This window comes from Mesoplodon bidens (assembly GCF_964165515.1).
Source record: "Mesoplodon bidens genome assembly, chromosome: 11".
NCBI classification, from domain to species: Eukaryota; Metazoa; Chordata; class Mammalia; order Artiodactyla; family Ziphiidae; genus Mesoplodon; species Mesoplodon bidens.
Genome location: NC_138167.1, coordinates 95,723,259 through 95,744,829, shown reverse-complemented (window position 1 = coordinate 95,744,829; position 21,571 = coordinate 95,723,259). Strand labels below are relative to the sequence as shown.

Sequence of the window (21,571 nt, the reverse complement as noted above, 5' to 3'; positions counted from 1 at the left end):
TTAGGTTAAAAAAAATTCAGCAAAACATGGCTCATCAAAGAAGCTTCCAAGGAATGCAACTTTATGATTTAAAAAGAAGAAAAACCAAATAGAGGGCAAGACACTCCTTAACATTTTTAAAAATGAGACATTGTTGATGAGTTACTATATATTCAATTATTTTTCTTCATATATTCTAAATGGCATAATGCACTTATAATGTGGTGAATGCTATCATAACAGAGGTAGGTATTCTCCTTTCTATAAAGAAGCAATTATATAATGATAAGAAGAGAAGTTAGCCACAAATAAATAGGAAAATATAATTCATGACGTGAAGAAGCCCATTTGGTGGCAGTGGGTTTTTAGAATAGGCTGTATCCTGGTGCCAGTAAAGGAATTGAATATAATTTATTCTAGACATGATGGTTGTACTTCTGCAAAATTAATTATATGCTGTTGAAAGTCTTCTAAGTTAGTTGCCTAAGACTCCCAAATGTGTAATTCAAGACATCTCTCTCCCTTCTAGACCTGTAGATTGAAGTTACTGGTATGACCACTTAGATTCCCACAGACATCTCAAACCCCGTATTACCACTGTTCCTGCCCCACTGCACGCCTCCTCCTACCTGTGTGTTCCCTGTTTCAGTGTATTGTACTGTTGCTCGTCTGATTCAAGCCTGCAATCTAGGAATCATATTTAATTCTTTTGAGCCTTTCCCACCCCCAAGTCCGTACCTAACTCCTACTGACTTTCCCTTCTAAATATTTCTTGAATTTGTTTATGTTTCTCTGTTAAGGCTCCCTAAATTCAGACGTCTCCTAGATTATTACAAAAGATATCTAAATGGTCTTTCTGTTCCCATTTTCTCTACTCTCCACCTGAACCTAGTTTTTGAATACACCTATCTATTATTCCTCTGCTTGAAATCTGATACTTTTCTATTTTCCTGTTGTGTAAAAATTATATTTTTAGTATGCTCTATATGGTTACTTATGATTTTTGTTTATATTCCCCATATGTACTTTGCTGTTTCTCCTTTGTGCTCCAGAGAAAGAGCAAAGTATGTGTGTTCTTACTGTTCTTTCTTACTGTCCTTTCTGTCCTCTTTGGAGACCAACTGCCTCTTCTTTGCAAAGGAGACCAAATATCTCCTTTGCAAAGCCTTCTATAAATTCCTCTTTCCACTCCCACCTTCCAAAAATTGTTTCTAAATACTGAACGTATTACATCATAATTGTTTCTCACTCTCTCTTGTCGAACTCTGAGCTCCTTACAGGCAGAGATGATAGGTGATCATGCCTTATGTATGTTTCTACTCTTCATGCCTATTCAATATCTAAGACTGAATGAATATGGCATTTGGACTCAAGACATTTGACTTTAATTGGAAAGTATTTCAGTGTCAAAATTCTCCATATTGCAAAAATGTTCATACACATTTTCTTCAGATTTTCTTTCTGACTGTAGCTTGTCTTTCAAATATTTGCATGGTTATTGTCAAAATTAAAATTCTCCTGGTCAGTTTCCATTCATGTTTGACATGTTCAGCTTCTTTTATTTCACAAAACCAGTTTATTTTATTTTATTTTATGTATTTATTTATTGGTTGGTTGGTTGGTTGGAAAGGAAACATTGCTTTATTCAGGGGGCCAACAACCTAGGGAGAAGGCAGACTCATATCCAAGAACCACTCCCAAGATTCTGCTTGACCATGAAAGTTTTTAAAGGGAGAAGGGGAAGCTAATCGCAGTTAATCATTTGGGGAGGGAGGTCAGAGTCTTTTATCTTCCACTGTGTGCAGATCTTCTTCTGATTGGTTGGTGGTGAGGTAACAGGGTGTTGCTCCAGGAATCATACTCTGCCTGAAGTTACCATCTTCCACCTGGGTGGGGGCCTTAGTTTGATTTTAGATGCTTCCAAGGTAGTCTCCTAACCAGTTGTTAGTGCCCAAAAAGTTGTCGCAAAGAAACGACACAGAAGATGTCCCCAACGGTGTTGACAGTGAGCAGGGGTTGGTCTAGCTGGTCTCAGGACTTAATGAAGCTCAGGTTCTTGATGTCGCATTGCAGAAAGAATTCAGTGAGAGACAAAGTGATGGGTAAGAAATGGATTTATTTAGAGAGAAACACACTCCACAGACAGAGTGTGGGCCATCTCAGAAGGTGAGAAAGGCCCAGTCTATTTTATATTGTTGATTTTTTTTCTTTTTCATTAATTAACCTAAGTATGAATTACTGCATATAGAAAATAAATATGCTCATAATAAATTGAGGATTTCAAACAATGAAAGAAAATAATAAATTCCTATTTCAGAGTGGACTGAAGCTTTAACATATCAAAATGATTAACTGAGATAATAAACTGTGATTGATAGTCCATGAAGAAAACAAAGGAGACCAATGTATAAATTTGGGTAGCTAAGTATAATTACAAAGAGAGGATATTTGCATGAAATCATAATTTAAAGAACATAATAGTCAGCATGTAAAATTGTTTATTAAAGCATTCAACTGTATACTTAACTTAAAAGAGCTTTTGCCAGGTTATTAAACAGCTTTCCATAATATAAATAAAAATATTTTGAAATCCTATTACATAAGCACGTAGAATGTGTTTTTCAGCAAAATCACTAAAAATCAAAGGATGAAAATGATCACTATATTATTTTTTAAATCATCAATATTATAGAAAGTCTGGGTTTTTGTTTTGTTTTCTTTAATCTTATATGCTTTTATTGCCCATATCGGGGTTTCTTTCAGTTTATTTGGAGTTTTGTGAGATGAACCATTCAAGTTGCATGAAAAGACATAAGTATGCCTCTAGAAAGCCTGGTTATTAAAAGGATAAAAGAAGAAAAAATCTTTCTCCCAATAATAGCTAGCTGTATTTTATCTTTTAAAAATTCAGTGAATTCTCCCTCTTTCTTATCTCAAACTTCAAATCTCATGTTGAATTGAATTGATTTTGACTTTTCTGAGAATCTTCTTTCTCTTGGTTCAGAAAGAAGTGTGAAGTACATTTAATTCTTTGTGATTTCTGGTCATTAACCTCAGTTCAGGCCTGCCTCAGTATTAGGCCCTAGGCCAACAAATTTTCAGCTCTGTTTTCTTCTGCATTTATTAAGGAAGACGGGAGAACTCTGATTTGACTATGGAAAACTCCCATTTCTGAAAAAAACATAGGATTGCTATGTCTGGTAGTTGAGGGCACTTTTTGGTTGGGCCCAGTACCTGAGCTGAGACTCCTTGGCTGGATAGTTAAGAATAATGACAGAAATAGCTAAGCTTATCAGGTGTTTGTTATGTGCTGGTACTATTCTAAGAACTTTACACACATTGATTTATTCATGAACCTCATTCATTTCTAGGTTAGAGCCTGTGCTCTTAGATCTTGACAAAGACTTGGGTAAAGCCTCATGGTGGTATGAAAGTACTAAGAGATGGAAGAGTGCTAAGTAGTATACAAAGAGAAGATAGGTGAAACCCTAATTTAAAGGAAATAACAGAATGCATGTAAAATTAAACTATTTAATAAAGCATTCAACTCTACTTTAAAAAAAAATTTTTATTGAAGTATAGTTGGTTTACAACATTGTGTTAATTTCTGCAGTACAGCAAAGTGATTCAGTTGTATATACATTCTTTTTTTATATTCTTTTCCATTTATCATAGGATATTGAATATAGTTCTCTGTGCTATACAGTAGGACCTTGTTGTTTATCCATTCCATATATAATAGCTTATAACCCCAACCTCCCACTCAGTCCCTCCCCCAACCCCCTCCCCCTCCCCCTTGGCTTGTGGTTACAAGTCTATTCTCTATGTCCATGAGTCTGCTTCTGTTTCATAGATAGGTCATTTGTGTCATATTTTAGATTCCATATATAAGTGATATCATATGGTATTTGTCTTTATTTATGATTTAGTTAACTTAGTATGATAATCTCTACTTGCATCCATGTTGCTGCAAATGGCATTATTTCATTCTTTTTTATGGCTGAGTAGTATTCCATTGTATATATGTACCACATCTTTATCTATTCATCTGTCAGTGGACATTTAGGTTGTTCCCATGTCTTGGCTGTTTTGAACAGTGCTGCTGTGAACATAAGGGTGCGGTATCTTTTTGAATTAGAGTTATGTCTGGATATATGCCGGGAGTGGGAGTGCTGGATCATATGGTAATTCTGTTTTTTGTTTCCTGAGGAAACTCCATACTGTTTTCCACAGTTGCTATAACAACTTACATTCCCACCAACAGTGTAGGAAGTTTCCCTTTTCTCCACACCCTCTCCAGCATTTATTGTTTGTAGATTTTTGATGATGGCCGTTCTGACTGGTGTGAGGTGATACCTCATTGTAGTTTCGATTTGCATTTCTCTAATAATTAGTGATGTTGAGCATCTTTTCATGTGCCTATTGGCTATTTGTATTTCTTCTTTGGAGAAATGTCTATGTAGATCTTCTGCCCATTTTTCAATTGGGTTGTTTTTTTTGTTATTGAGTTGTATAAGCTGTTTGTATGTTTTGGAAATTAAGCCCTTGTCAGTTGCATCATTTGCAAATATTTTCTCCCATTCTGTAGGTTATTTTTTTGTTTTGTTTACAGTTTCCTTTGCTGTGCAAAAGCTTGTAAGTTTGATTAGGTGAACTCTATATTTAATTTCAAAAAAAAAACAAAAACAAAAAACTTTTGCCAGGTTGTTAAGCAAGTTTTCTGGAATATAAATAAAAATAATTAGAAATTCCCATTTGCATGAACAAGTGGAATGTCTTTTTCAGCAAAGCACTAAAAGCCAAACAGTTAAAGGAAATTTAAAGGATAATCAGTATGTGGCATTATTAGCTTTGAAAACTGAGACTAAGAAAGACCTGGAGATATTGTACAAGCTTCTGGTACATGATCCAACCATCTCCATTCCCAAACAAATTAAATGGGACTTGCCCTAACACACATAACCTCTAAGTACACTTTTAGTTTCTCTTCTCTTTAATTATACCCTTGATAGTTATTTTACCCTGATTATACCTGCATACAATGCATGGGAGAATGAAGTAGCAATGTTTATCCCAGCCCTAACACTTTGTTATGATGATGACCTTATCTGAATTATTCCAGGTTGCTCCTACACATAGCTTCAAGGTACCATAGAAATGATGATGTTTTCTTATGTTCTCATGGAACATGATGACCTGGTATTACTCTAGAAGCTTTGGGAATGAGAGGGAGTGATGGTAGGGAGAAACCTCTTCATTGTTTATTCAGAATTAAAATACATGAAAGGCACAAGGAGACCAGTGTGTGGAGTGTCTGTTAGCTAGATGCAAGTTTCCATGTTTATCACCAGCTCCCAAGCCCTCCACCAGTAACTACATTCCCAGTCCTCACAGAAACAGTAATCCCCCTTTCTAACCTTGTTACCAAGAGTTCTAATCATTGGTACCTGATCTGAAGAGCAGTGCCACTGCCTTTTCCAATAGTACGTTGATGTTACAGAGCAGTGGCTCTTAAACTTGTACCACAAGCGTTAGAATCATCAGGAGGGCTTGTTAAAACACAGAGTGCTAGGCCCTACCCAGGTCTTCTGATTCAGTAAGTCGGGTGTGATCTCAGAATTTGCTTTTCTAACAACTTCCCAGGTAATATTGATGCTGCTGGTTTGAAGACCACATTTTTGAGAACCACTGTTGTAGAAAGTTGTTTTATGAACATAATGCTATTCTAGAAAAAGCTGTATTATCTGATCCTAAAAGCAGTGGAACTAATATGAGAATATTTTCATTCTTACCTGGCATGGCTAATATTGGAAGTGAGAGTTTTTTGGTATTTGTATTTTTTTTCCACCTAAGCTAACCTGAAATGACTCAGAAAATTACTCATTCAGCATCAAAGAAAATGGTCATACAATGAAGTCTAATCCTGTGGGCATCCATGAATCATTCTCAGTACTCATCAAACAGTCTAATAGGTCAAATTCTTATGCTTGTAATAGTTGCCCTTTGTGCTACTATCTTGCTGTTGGGAAATCTAACTGTAAAACAAAATTAAAATCTTGTAAAAGGGTAGGAAATATTTCATACACCAACAGTAGTATCTCATACTGGGCAGTGAAATCACTGGGCTCTAGGGAAACATTCAACACCAGTGAAGGATAGCCAATTAGTGCAGTATTGTAACCAGTGGGATGTGTCCTGAGATGCTCTTGGCCTCCATCAATATGGTCAATCTAATTGCTGAACTTCTTCAGGGCCCTTGATGCCCTGAATTATTTAAGATGTAAGGAATCCACCCAAACCACCCAGCCAATTAGATTTTGTTTAGTCCTGAGAGACATCTAAAACTTAAAGCAAATTCCTTCAGGTATGGTGAATCTAAGGCAACGCACAGTCCTAGAGGCTGTTCATACTTGTATAAGCTGAAAAAGAATGGGAGTCCTTCATTTAGTGATGACAGTAGATAGGAATCTGATGGTCCAGTGTACCAAATCCTGAAACTAAAGTACCCTGAAGGGAAGGACCTTTAAATAAACTTGAAATGAACTTAAATTCAAATAGATGTGCAGACAATCGAAATCATACATGTGTACAGAGCTCAAGAGCTTTTGTCTTGGGAGTTGCTGTCAAGTTATTTATTTATGTTTATTCTTTAGGATGGTCACCACAGCATGCACTAAAAACCAGAGTATTTTCTACAACGTTTTTTATCATTAAATAAAATTTACAGGGATCTGCAGAAGGCAAAGTTTCTAATAACTCTTTGAATGTGCTTATTCTGAAAGTGTAGTATTAGACACACCAAAATTTGATGGTTCTTAATCAAAGTGTCATAGACTTGGGGGCATTCAAACTTTTATATGTACTAGGCATAATGATGGTCTATCCAGACTCACCTTTCAGCTAACACACTTAGCATGGGGACACAGATGGATGGGAAAGATGACCCTGACCCACATAAGACCCACATTCCTGTGCAAGGATAGAAGCATGATAATCAGGAAATGATGGTTGTTAGTTACAGAAAATGCATTATTGCGAAAACCAGGGGAAAAGTGCTTATGAGAGGAAGTGATTGGATTATGGGGAATGAGAGAATAAGGATAGATCATTCCTACTGAGTAAATTGCTGTGATTTATAAGAGAAAGGGTATAGTGATATCTTGGCCTACTACTGACTAGATTCATTTCACAAACAATCCTAAATCAGAATGTGACAGTTTATGGAGAGACAAACAAAGTCTCCCAAAGATGCTTATATATTACTAAGCTTTTAAACTGGCATATTTTCAATTCCCCATACCTTTACTGTTTTAAGCTTCCTTTATTTTGATTGTTGACATTCATAATTGTAATTTTGTATTCCCCCTTATGTAACTCTAATAATAGTTTACTACACACTGGAATAAAAGAAAAAAAATAATACTGAATTATTTTATTATGCATTTTTGGAATTTTGATAAAGTCCAAGAGAAAACTGCATAAAAGAAACTTGAAAATGATATTTGCTTAAAAGTACATTTTAATATTTGGACAATATTAAAATAATTAGATACTATTTTATAGTATACTTTGAGCATTTGGTGTTCTAAATATTTCTCTTAAAATACTTGTGAATTAATCAAATGTTTATCTTTCATTGCTTTATACAGATGAAATATATATTCAGTTATGTGCATATAATATATTCATATCAGTTTAGTTAGGTATGTGTTTACTTGTTTTAATTTCAGATTTAGGAGTTCTTATTCCATCATATTATAATTCTTCAAGAATATAGATTAATATAATATGTTCTAAGAGAAATATTTCATAAAGGATTTAACACAGGGGACACTTGTGTAACAAAACAGGCAATTTTATCAAGTATACTGAAAATGCAAATGTTATTAAGAGTGATTGTTTCTTAAAAAAGAAAGATAAAAAACACTTTAGGAAAGTTCAAGAATTAAAGCACAGCTCAGAGAGGGGCTAAATACCTTGCCTTTTTATAATGATTGATTAGTGCATAGAACTTAAAATATTTAGTAGTTCAAGTGGTTAGTATGTACCATGAATGATCTTTGAATGTCATTTTTCTGTCAGCTCTGCTTGGGGTAGCAGACACTCCCTGATGAGGGCTTTGATTGCTGGTATTAAAGGAATGATTGCAGGGTTGACATTTCACTAGGAAAGATGAGAAGTTGAAGCAAGGCATCATACTGCTTTCTGAGCTATAGTCTACAGACATGTTTGCAAGACTAGCCGAGGTTTTCCTTGGGAAATGGTTTTGGATCTGTCCTCATTTGAGACCCCAAAGATCCAGACTACAGAGCAGAGAAGACACAGACATGGAAGAATATTTCCAGAAAATATTTGTAAAAACAAGCTACCATCAACCTAGTCACAGAAAAATCTCATTGGCTTTCTTATCACAGAAAATTCTCCGTAAGCTGTCCATGTTATCTGGGCAACAGTAATGCACCACCTTGCCTGCCTGCTAGAATGAGTTAGGTTTAAAAGTGTAATCCCGACAGCCATCGAGTTTATATATGTTATAGAGGCATAAGAATAACATTCTGGAGATAATCTGTCCTCTTTTGATATAATGGACTTTGGCCCATCTTCTTGGTATGAGTTAGATACCAAGCACCAAAATCTATAGAGGCTCCTTCTAGTTCATGATATTAGTTTATTAAACTATGGCGTTTGTCTTTTTTGTCTATGACAGCCGTTCTTAAAAGACCTTAGCCGTGGCATTGAAGGCCCTACACAATCTGGCCTCATTTCCTGTCTGACTCAACATTCTGACTTACTTGGCTCCAGCCTCACTGGAGTCCCTGTTATTCCTAGAACACACCAGGCACAGTCCTGCCTCAGGGTCTTTGCACTGGCCGTTCTCCTCCCTGTGACACTCCTTCTTCAAACATTCCCATGCTCCCTCACCTCCTTCAAATCTTTGTTTAAATGTTACCTGTTTAGAGAGGCATAGCCTGACCACCATATTTTTTAAAATAGTAACTCCTATCCACATTCCCATCCCAATTACCCTGCTGCATTTTTTGTCATGGTACATATCACTTCCTAACGTAGTATATCATTTATTTGTATGGTATATATTAATTTATATAAATTTTTATAATATACTTATATATTATTTGTCTCCCTCCACTGAAATAGGGGTTCCATGATCTTTGTATCTCTGGTTTTCTTCTCTATTCCCAGCACCTCAAAAGTGCCTGCCTTGAGTAGGTGTTCAATAAACAGTTGCTGAGTGAAGAAGAGTGGGTACATACTAGAAGCTCTATATGGATAGGTCCACAGCTACCTTGATCACTTCTATAAGCTTGGTGTCTTCCCAGTCCCTGGCACATAGAAGATGCTCAATAAATATTGGTTGGATAAATGCATAAATTTCACCTAAAAGCCAACAGAACATTTTGGTAGAAATAAAGGAAAAGGTAGGCTAAAATGTTTTCCTGTCTCATACCACTTGAAACGTGCAGCCTGTCAGAAAATTCTTCCTCTCCACAATGGTCCATACAGAGCTAGAAGGCAGCTTTTGCAAAAACATTAATAAAGGATAAATAATTAAAATATTAATCAATAGCCACCTTAATAAAGCTTTACTTAGCTTCTAGCTCATCCCCTTTTACAGAGTCAAAGGCAGGAGACAGGCCATTGAAACCCACAAAACGTCTTACATTTTTCAGAGCGATTTCTCCATGAGGAAAGTATATAATGACGATCAGTGATGGTGTACCTAATCCGGAAGCCTACCCACTCCTTATTTCTAAGGAACATCCAGCTTGCGAAGGAAAGAGAGTTGCCACTTTTGAATATGGAGTGCATTATTCTGTGAGGGCATCCAAAAACAATTATGCTGCTGGCAGGAGACCTCCTATAGCTCTCATTTGTTATGTGTCTAGTTATCTAAATGAATTATGCTACAGTTTGAGGCAGTTTTCCTAAATCTAGGATCCTAAAGTTAGAATAAGACTGAAGATCTCAGGACATGCAGGGTGTGTTTAAGTGCTGAGATTCCATGATCTCTCTACATTAGTCACCAGAGAAATCATGTGCCTAATTCTGTCATTATTATTAACACCTCTCAGCTTATCACACCTCTGAATCCAGGAGCATCCCCTCCTCACTCTCTCCCCTGGATGCCATATAGACTGGATCTCTGAGTCAGTGTTCAGCGTATTGCACAAAGTTCAGAAAAGGTACAAGTAGGAAGGATATGTTTGTCGCCCCAAGAGCATTTTCCCACAGAAACTTTCTTATACATATTTCCTAGGGTCCTCTATAGTAACATTTGAGTACTTCTTTAAATTATTTCAATGCTACTCTTAAAAAATACTTTTATGGGCTGAGCTGGGCTCCCAAATTCCAAAACATATAATATCATCTCTCTTGGAAATGTTCTAAGTACCAATAACTCATTCATAGTCCAAAGACTGTCACTACTATTAGCATCTTAAACAGCTACCTGGCATTGAAATAAAACTTTTGTCTTTCTTCAGAGCCCGTGACTCACTTGAACCAGATATACTTGCCATATTTATACTATCCCAATTTGTAAGGAATTATCTGAAAAAATTTAAAAACCCTTCTCCATCTTGGTCCTGTCTCCCTGGTTCTAGGCTCATCTTTCCAGTTGCCAGGCAGGCATCTGAATCCTTGTGAGTGTCTCAGACTTAATGAGTACAGACCAAATTTATCATCTCCTGCCATAGTCTTATCCCTACCAAAACTAGTGTCTGTTCCTGAACGTGCTGTTGTTGTGAATTCTAGCGATACTCTCCCAGTATTAATACATGGGTTAGCTTTTACTACATTCCTCTATTTCACATCTCATCTGCCCTTAAGTTCTTTTTATTAGATTTTCTAAGGGCTCTGGGACGCATCTCCTATCTCTACCTACTGTCACTCTTCTACTTTTGGGCCTCATCAGATCTCACCTGGCTTTTTGGAAATAGCCTATCTGGACTCATTGCTTCAGAGCATGTATCTTTTTCATAGCTGCATCAGATTTCTTCCTAAATCATTAGAAAAATACTTCCCTTCTCAGAACTTTCAGTGACATCCCATTGTTTAAAGAATGAACTTCAGACGCTTTAAGATAATCGAGTGCTCCCTAACTTAGTTCCCAAATGACTGCTTGAGGCTTGTTCCCTACCCTATCCCTCCATTAATGCTGGTTTTTCTGTGATATCTCTATTCCTTAAATTTAGGGGTTCTGATTTTTTTTTGTACCATGAATTCCTTGGACAGTCTGGTGAAGTGTGTGGACCCCTTCCTAGAATTATATTTTTCAATTATAAAATAATAAGCATAAGCATAAGATTAATAAGCATTAAGAAAGCCATTCTGCAGAAATAATATTCAGTCTGTGGACCCCATTGTTTATATCTTTGTGGCTTTGCTTATGACCTTCTTAGCAAAGAAGTGCCCCCAAACCTGCCCTTCTGATTATTGAAATCCTTCTCATGTTTCAAAGTCTATTCAATCCCCAGCTCCTCTCTGCAACTTTACCTTGACTCCCCACCCAACTGTACTCACCACTTTGTCTTTGCCCTCTCATAGTAGATTATTTGTATTTCTAATTAGTTCTTATCTTTACTTTGCCCTTTGTTATAATATTTTGTATTAATTTACAAAAAGGGCCAAACACTAAACTAATGGGCTACTTTCACACATTTTGTGTTCACAGTTCCTTTTAAAACACTGTGAAATATGCATATGAAGAGGAAACTGAGGTCCAGAAATTTTATTGTCTGACCAAGATCATACAACTTGTTGCTGTTATAAATTTGAGGAAATGAATATTTTCTCTTCTTCTTTACCCCTTCTCAGGATCTAAGGAATGATATTGTTTAGTAATGTTTGTTCATGTGGATTTAAAAATCAGAAATGCTGGGAAATACTCATCTCCCAATATTTAATATCCCTGGAATTGACGAGGCACTGTGATAGGACAGGGATGTGTAAACAGTGTTTCTAGGTCAATGTCTATGTCAAAGTAACTGTGACTAAATCGTTAACATACTGAAAACTCTTCTAATTCCTAGTAGTTTCACAAATTGAAATTTCAACACAGGTTTTCATCAGTCAGTTCCTTAAAACATTATTTCTTGTTTTGCACTCTTGAGGAAAGATAACAATAATAAAAGTAAGACAAATTAAAGAATTTGTTTGGAATCATAATGAACTCAGGAAATGTTTACATTTGTAATAATAAGATCAGTTGTATAACCTATTTCCTATGCTACCCCCTCAGTGAAAACAATAAACCAACCGAACTTATTGATACATTTGTAAGACAATACATTTAAAATATAATTCACTCGAACCAGTTCCACTTTTCTGTAGTCAAATATGTTTAGTTTCTGCAGGTTTTCCTAAAACAACATTGTTAAGCTAAGTATTTTAAAATAAAATATTGATTTGTTCAAAAAGATTTATTTTAGCAATAGTAATGCTTTCTTTTCAAACTGTTATTTCAAGTTTAAAAATCATGTATTTATGACCATTAATTTCTCATATGGAAGTTCTTTATGCATAGTAATTATTTTGAAAGTAATTACATCGTTTGATTTGCCAATGCCTTTTAGCACGCTGTGAACTATAAATTTATGTATAATTAATTCATCATGATTATCCTTTTTTACAGTCTTTTCTATTATCGTATTGTGGCAAATACTAGCTTAAATATAGCAAGGTAATTGATTTTTTTCTATTTTCATAGCTCCAGATGGTCCTCCTGAAAATGTGTATGTAGTAGCAACATCACCTTTTAGCATCAACATCAGCTGGAGTGAACCTGCTGTCATTACTGGACCAACATTCTATTTGATAGACATCAAATCGGTAAGGCATGTCTTACTTTCTATAAAAGACAGTATAGAGCGTGGTTAAGAATATAGGTTTTGGAACCAGACTTTGAATTTTAATCTCAGCTCTGTTAGGCAGCTTACTTAACTTGTTTGTGTTTCAGTGTCCACATCTGTAAAATAAAGATTGATAATACTACCCAGTGTACAGAGATTTTGTGAGAACTAAATTAGAAAATTTACCTAAAGAACTTAAAACATTGCCTGACGCATAGTAAGTGTTCAATAAATGAAAATAAAGTATTGTCACCATGGTTATTATTGTATTTATCGTCAGGGTATAGATGATGTATATAAATGAGATTAAGTTGATAATAATATATTGGTTTAAAATACAGTGAAAACAAACTCAAACATAAAAGGAGAACGGTCAAGGCATTAAGAGAAATATCTCCCCAATAAGATAGCATCAGAGCTTAATTTTGAAAATAGTTGAAGCAGAACATGAAAAGGAAATGGTAATAGAAGTTAGAATAATAGAAAAGTTAGCTTCCTTCAGGAAAAAGCAAGTAGTTCTGGAATCCTTAGTCAAAACTTTCAAGAAGAAAAGACTGAGAGATGAGGCCAGATCAGGAGGCAGACTTATTACATGTTATGGAGTGTGGGTTTCATGGTAAGGGCAGTGGGGTGCCAATTGTGGAGTTAAAGCGGTGTCGGGATACAGATTTCTGTTTTACAAGATCAGTATGGGTGCATTGTAGAGAATAGTTTTAGAGAAGTCCTGGGGGTGCAAAATTAAATAAGGAGACAGGGAACTATAAGAGTAAAACTGGACAAGAAAAGAAGGACATAGGAAATGGAGTGAGGAAAACAGAATGAAAAATAATTTAAAACTACAGGATTTGGTGAAAAAAATCTGTGGATGGTGAGTGAAAAGAATAATCAAGGATGACTTTAAGATACATGATTTGGAAAATTGTGAGGAGGAACAGATTTGTAGAGGAAAGGCATGAATTCAGTACTAGATGCACCGACTTTAAGATGCCTGGGAATCCTCCAGATGAAGATAGCTCATTAGCAGTTTTATTTGTGGATCTGTAGCCCAGGAGAGGAAGTTTATATTCCCAGATTTAGGAACTGTTGGTGTTTAGATGATAGATGAAATAATATGAGTAGATGAGATTAACTACACAACATGTAAAGACTCTTCTGTAAGAACTAACCTGAGGATAGTATCCTGGGGAATACAAACATTTAAATAAGATGTCCCTGAAGACACCAAATTGGAGTAGCCTTCCAGACACAAGGAGACCCAAGCATGAGAGTCAAGCCTTTCACCTAAGACAGGGTGCTGCACAATGTGAATAATGCAGAGTTGTTATCTAGGGTTAGAATTGGAAATATCTCCTTGCCAGCCTGCTTGAGCTTTACTGGACCTGATGAGCAGTCTCTTACGGTTGCGTCTAACATTAAATTAGGTAATTCATGGTGAATTCTCCTTTCCTTCTTGCTGTTTCTATCCATCTCTTGTTTAACTTCTATGATTTTTTTTTTTTTTTTTTTTTTTTTTTTTTTTTTTTTTTTGCGGTACGCAGGCCTCTCACTGTTGTGGCTTCACCCGTTGCGGAGCACAGGCTCCGGACGCGCAGGCTCAGCGGCCATGGCTCACGGGTCCAGCCACTCCGCGGCATGTGGGATACTCCCGGACCGGGACACGAACCCGTGTCCCCTGTATCGGCAGGCGGACTCTCAACCACTGTGCCACCAGGGAAGCCCCAACTTTTATGATTTTTTAATGTCTTTATATTATTTCTTAAAGGAAATACTTCTTTCTCAAAAGACGTTTCATGATTAAAAGAAAATTTCAGGGTTTATTGGTACATTTGTTCTCCCATTCAGTCTTCAGTTTATGTTCCTTTTTTAGAGCATATCTGTGAAGATTTTTAGTTAATAATTAGCCAAAAATAATCAACACGAATGACAAATGCTCTGGTAATAGCATTAAAAGCAAATTATAAAATGTTAATGCTGGGGCTTCCCTGGTGCCGCAGTGGTTGAGAGTCCGCCTGCTGATGCAGGGGACACGGGTTCGTGCCCCGGCCCGGGAAGATCCCACATGCCGCGGAGCGGCTGGGCCCGTGAGCCATGGCCGCTGAGCGTGCGCGTCCGGAGCCTGTGCTCCGCAACGGGTGAAGCCACAACAGTGAGAGGCCTGCGTACAGCAAAAAAAAAAAAAAAAAAAAAAAAAAAAAAAAATGTTAATGATGTGCTCTATCAAGTAAAAGATACTTTATTAAGGAAAATAGCTCTCTCTTGGAATTTGGTTGTGTTTAAAGGAGGGAAAAACAAAACATTAAAAAAAGTGATTTATAACCTCATTCTCTTAGCATTCTTACTGAGATTAAAAATGAGCAAGGGAAAGAGAAGGATGGAAAGATAACTAATATTGTAATTGCTTATTTCAGTTACATATTAGCTCTTTATATGCATTGTATTATCATATCTTATCTAATAACATTTTGATGTAAATATTATCATCTTCATTTTGCATAAAGGGTAACTGAGGCACAGAGATGATAAATAACTTCTTAAATATTAAGACGTGGCTAAAACCAGTAGACAATAGTATGATGGAAAATAGGAAAAACCATCAAAAAGCAAATAAAAATTGCCAAACTGAAATATATGCTCACCAAAACACCTTTGGATCAAAGATAGCAAAAATTCAAACAGATTCTAACACTTCAGAGTTTCCCTAGGTTTCTTGGAACTAAGTTGTCATTTGTTCCTTCTTCCCTTCATTCTTTCAACACACTTTATTTTTTAAATTTTTATATTGGAGCATAGTTGATTAACAATGTTGTGTTAGTTTCAGGTGTACAGCAAAGTGATTCAGTTATACATATATACATGCATCTATTCTTTTTCAAATTCTTATCCCATTTAGGTTATTACAGAATATTGATCAGAGTTCCCTGTGCTATGCAGTAGGTCCTTGTTGGTTATCTATTTTAAATATAGCAGTGTGTACATGTCAATCCCAAACTCCCAACACACTTTTAAATACATTCAAATGCCAGCATTGTGGTACGTGCTGGGTATGTAGAAGTGAACAAGTCGGACGTGGTCATTATCCTTATAGAGTTTATCTGCAGCTCATTTCATGAATATATAACTATCTACCTTCAAAAGTCATTTGCTCGCAGGCCAAAGAAGAACGTATGTCACTGAATTTAGGACTTATGCTGCAGCCTGGCCTCTGCCAAATACTAACTGCAAGGGCATAAAACTCTTCCCTTAAGAGACTCAAATTAAGCAAAAATTGACAATCTTGAATAAAGATATATGGGCTCAGATATCATCCTGGATGATTCTACTGGAAATTAATGCATTTTGTGGCCCTTTGTTTGTCAGTCCCTTTATTTTTTAACTTAGCAAATACTTAGTAGCTTCTTTCACCAAGACAAAGATAGAAAACAAAGTTCTGCTTCCAAGTAGCTCACACTCTAGAGAATGACACCAGAATATAAAGAGCTAATTGTAGAGTATGAGGTATGCAGTCTTTTCTGGAATATAAACTAACAAAGTAATTAAAGTTTCTGTTATGGGGGACATAATATATAGAGGACACTGCACAGAGAAGATTAAATTTGTTCTGTTCTGGGATGTAAGAATTAAATGGGAGTGTACCAGGTGGGCAAGAGTGCAGGTGGGGCAGGCAAAGGAGAGGAAAATAGAATCAGAATCTAATTACTGACAATGTATATAAAACAACCACACTTCAAAAAAAATGGCAGACATTTCATTATAATAATCGATGATCAAATATGAGCAAACAAATTTGGAACTGATTGAAGGGAAATGATGGGTCAAAGAGGTCTGAGGTTTTAGTCCTGGGTAAGTGGACAAATATTAGTTAATGATAGTAGGTTTAGTGAAGAAAGAAAATGAATTTTTCCACATGCTGTATCTGAGGGCCCAGCATTCTTTTTGAATTTTACTGTATATTTTTTAAGATACAGTAGATCACATGCATTTTATTTCGTGTTTTACTACTTGCTATTTGTTATCCATTTTTTAATGGAAGGCATTGGAATAATTTAGTTTTACTTTATAAGACCACGCCCCATGACTTTGTGTAGAGAGGTCTGGACCCTTCAAAGACCTGGGAGTAAATCTTGTCTCAGCTACCAAGTTGCTATGGAATCTTGAGGAATTCAGCTCAACTCAATAAAATCAGAGTTGAAATAGCTATAGTAGTCAGGCAAGGAACATCAAGGAACAGTCACAATGAAGCTTCAGTGATGAATTGGAGACCCCTGCCCCATTAGAGGAGTCACCTGTCACTCATCTCTAGATAACTGTTACCCAGCATGAATATAAGCCTAGTCATAGGGGAAATTTTAAAAGCCCGATTTGTATGTGATATTTAGATGTTGACAACTAATTAAATACATACACACTTTCTACCAGTGGGTGCATGCACCCGATCAATTGGCTTCCTACACTGATTGATTTGTTTTTCTGCCATCTTAGAAGTGGAACACCTCCCTCCACTGCTCTGGTTTGATCTGTTTGACTTTTTGCAGATATGGTATTTTTCAGCCTTTTGCTGTGTTTCTCATAGCAACATCGTTTTTAGTTTAAAAAGCTCTTAGAAAAGAGCATTTGAAGAACATATTAAACAAAAAAACATCTTTCAAAGTTATGAGAGAGGGTCAAGTTGAAAATGAACTTGATAGTGAGGACAGTGTATTCAACTTGTTTTTAAGTCTTTCAAGTACTTGAGAGAAGCAGGCATAATAGGATTTCAAACTTGCTGTTGTTCATCTCAGGAAAAGCCCTTCTATTTAGTGCTAGAAACTTTAGCTATGTTTAATCCCTACAGTGAATAGGCCAGACTCTCCATCAAAGACAGACTATGTTTTAATAAATTATACAACTATATTTAATATATCTAAGCATACTCATTTGTACACATATAATAATTATGACATCATGTTAATTAACTGATTCCTTACTTAGTGCCTTGCATGGTGCTAGATCAGTTTTTCAAACTTCAATTATGACCAGCATTTTTTTAATGAATTGGAATAAAATTAAAAAGAGCAGAAAATATCAAAGTGCATTTCAGAAGCTGTATTTCTGAAAAGCAATTTTCAGTTATAGAGTACACACACACACACACACATCCTGAATTATGTTGCAAAATGTGTTTCATTTTTGTTCGTCATGGTAAAAAATAATTGCAAATTTCTGTGCCAGGTACTTCAGATCTGTTTTTTCTAAATCATCAAAATACTTTAAGTAGATATTATCACCCCAATCTTACATATACAGAAAGTAAGACAGAGAGCATAAATGACTTATCAAATGCTACAGGAGTTATTAAGTGACCAGGTTGGGATTTGAACCCCTGATGGCTGGGTACCAACCTATATTCTTTCTTCTATAAAACATTGGACTATAAAATTAAACAAATGGGACCTAATGAAACTTAAAGGCTTTTGCACAGTAAAGGAAACTAAACAAGATGAAAAGACAACCCTCAGAATGGGAGAAAATATTTGCAAATGAAGCAACTGACAAAGGATTAATTTCCAAAATTTACAAGCAGCTCATGCAGCTCAATATCAAAAAACAAACAACCCAATCCAAAAATGGGCAGAAGATTTTAAATAGACATTTCTCCAAAGAAGATATACAGATTGCCAACAAACACATGAAAGAATGCTCAACATCACTAATCATTAGAGAAATGCAAATCAAAACAACCCTGAGGTATCACCTCACACCAGTCAGAATGGACATGATCAAAAAATCTAGAAACAATAAATGCTGGAGAGGGTGTGGAGAAAAGGGAACCCTCTTGCACTGTTGGTGGGAATGTAAATTGATACAGCCACTATGGAGAACAGTATGGAGGTTCCTTAAAAGACTGAAAATAGAACTACCATATGACCCAGCAATCCCACTACTGGGCATATACCCTGAGAAAACCATAACTCAGAAAGAGTCATGTACCCCAATGTTCATTGCAGCACTATTTATAATAGCCAGGACATGGAAGCAACCTAAGTGTCCATCGACAGATGAATGGATAAAGAAGATGTGGCACATATATACAATGGAATATTACTCAACCATAAAAAGAAACAAAATTGAGTTATTTGTAGTGAGGTGGATGTACCTAGAGTCTGTCATACAGAGTGAAGTCAGAAAGAGAAAAACAAATAACGTATGCTAACACATATATATGGAATCTAAAAAAAAAAATAAAAGGTTCTGAAGAACATAGGGGCAGGACAGGAATAAAGATGCAGAAGTAGAGAATGGACTTGAGGACACGGGGAGGGGGAAGGGTAAACTGGGACGGAGTGAGAAAGTGGCATGGACTTACATATGCTACCAAATGTAAAACAGCTAGCTAGTGGGAAGCAGCCACATAGCACAGGGAGATCAGCTCGGTGCTTTGTGACCACCTAGAGGGGTGGGATAGGGACGGTGGGAGGGAGACGCAAGAGGGAGGAGATATGGGGATATATGTGTATATATAGCTGATTCACTTTGTTATACAGCAGAAACTAACACACCATTGTAAAGCAATTATACTCCAATAAAGATGTTTAAAAAAATTGGAGTATAAATTTCATTGACTGCAGAGATGATTTCTGCTTGTTCTGATTAATTGTGATTGATTTTTTTCTTTTACTCTCAATTGTTGAAATAATTGTAATTAGTAAACTGTTAAAGTAGCACTTTGGATTTCCCAGGTCCATCTGACTGTAAATAAAAGAATTTTTAAATCTTGGCTAGAAAAATATACCACTCATAGCTTTCTATTGTTATGTTTTAGTGATTTGTATCTCAAGCGCTGCTTCCTTTAATTGTTAGCTATTTTTTCCTGTAGGTAGATAGTGAAGAATTTAATATTTCCTTAATCAAGTCAAATGGAGAAAATAAAACCATAGAAATTAAAGATTTGAAAATATTCACAAGGTATTCTGTGGTGATCACTGCATTCACTGGAAATATTAGTGCTGCATATGTGGAAGGAAAGTCGAGTGCTGAAGTGATTGTTACTACTTTAGAATCAGGTAAGGTTTATTTTTCATGCTAAAAATTGACTGAGTTCGGTGTCTCTTTTACAGTTTCTCACACCTTACCCTACAAAGCATATGTGTTAAAAGACATTTTTTAAGCATATAAGTTTAAAATTCAATGACTCACTGTGACTGACAAAAGTAAAGCTTTGTATTTACATTTTTGAGGCAAAGTGGAATTATGTAGAATAATCAATACTTGTAAATACAAAAATAAATTAGTTCATAATAAGGTAACCAATTGTACTTTTTTGCATTTATCTAAACACTGTTTCAGAAGTTGAGTTACCTTGCCTAAGAGATGATTTTGTCCAACTGTCTGTAGCCAATAAAGCTTCACCTTAAATTCCATTTTAATTATTTCTCTCCCATGGTTTAAATGCACATTAAAGTAATAATACTCTATTATTAAATAATCTAGAATTCAAAATTAGAACCCAGGCTATGTTTTACCATATCTGTTTTCTTCACTTAGTTAAGTGACGTTTTATTACATAATCTATTTGATAAATGTCAGAATCTATACAGATTTCCTCCAGTTCCTATGAACAGGGTCTGAATGAATAATAAGATTGTAACCAATAAGAATTTTATGTGGAAAGTCAACTTCCCAGAACTCGCTTGCCCCATCCTCCTTCAGACTCCTGATGTTCTTTGCCACCAGATATATCTTTGGAAAGATCACATGAAGGGATGTGTTGCTATAGTTTATTTGTTGCTATCTGTAAGGTAAGTATAGGAGGTAAAATCTTTTTTAGCTAGTCTTTTCATTATGCTACATACTCTGTTGTCTATAAACGTACGGTTCTAAATTGAAAAGTACATCCTATCCTCAGCACCCTAAAGTTCTGCTTGTTTCCATTTTGTGGCCATGTATATTCCAGGTACTTATTTTCTTATTATACTTTTTGTTCTTCTTCCCTATCCTACCTATCTGTGAGGAAAGTTGCTGCTAAACTTACTCACATTCACACCACAAAGCACTGATTGCAAATCCTAATGTGCTAACTCTTCCAAGGATATCATAGTTTAAGAAATTTCCACTAAACCTCTAAGAGTAGAATTTTAGATGTCAAACGAAAGATATTTGGCGGATAGAAGGTCCTTTCTATCATTCAGATAATTCTTTCATGTATTCAACTTTTTAAAGCTGATCCTAATTTTAGAGAAACAATTCTTATAAAAAGAAAAAATATATATGTTTCTTATGTAGCATAAACATGTATAACAGCAAAAGTTGTGAAAATGTGTGTTGAACCAATTTAACCTTTATTTCAGCTATGCATTTTTTCATCCTGTGTTATCTGGTACAATGACATGTTTATTTGCTTTTCTCTTTTTTTTTTCTCACTGTTATTTATTTACTTATTTTTTGCTTGCCATAGGGCACTATCTCTAGGGATGTTTGCAACAATATCTGAATCACTGATAGCCAAATATTAACAGCCTTTTCATGGAAATTCTTTACTTAGAATTTTAAAATTTAGAATGGAATATCCATTTCAATGTGATCAAAATAAGTTATGTTCATTCAATGAGTCATTTATTTAAAGAACACTGATTATGTAGTACAACAAAAACTAGTCTTTCATAAAATGATTCATAAATAATTTTATCCTCATGTGTATCATTTTAAAATAATAATTTATTGATATTTAGCTAGTTATATGTTAGGAT

The 21,571-nt window shown here is 35.5% G+C and overlaps 1 protein-coding gene across 1 annotated transcript in view; it reads left to right on the top strand.

Annotated features, from left to right (window-relative positions):
- The window catches only part of PTPRQ (protein tyrosine phosphatase receptor type Q), a gene marked incomplete at its 5' end in the record, with an annotated part of 199,997 nt that overhangs the window by 113,205 nt on the left and 65,221 nt on the right, over window positions 1–21,571 (top strand). The window contains 2 exons of the mRNA XM_081249912.1: window positions 12,707–12,828; window positions 19,702–19,888. Of these exons, the coding sequence (XP_081106038.1) occupies window positions 12,707–12,828; window positions 19,702–19,888 (309 nt within the window). The remainder of the gene's footprint in view (window positions 1–12,706; window positions 12,829–19,701; window positions 19,889–21,571) is intronic.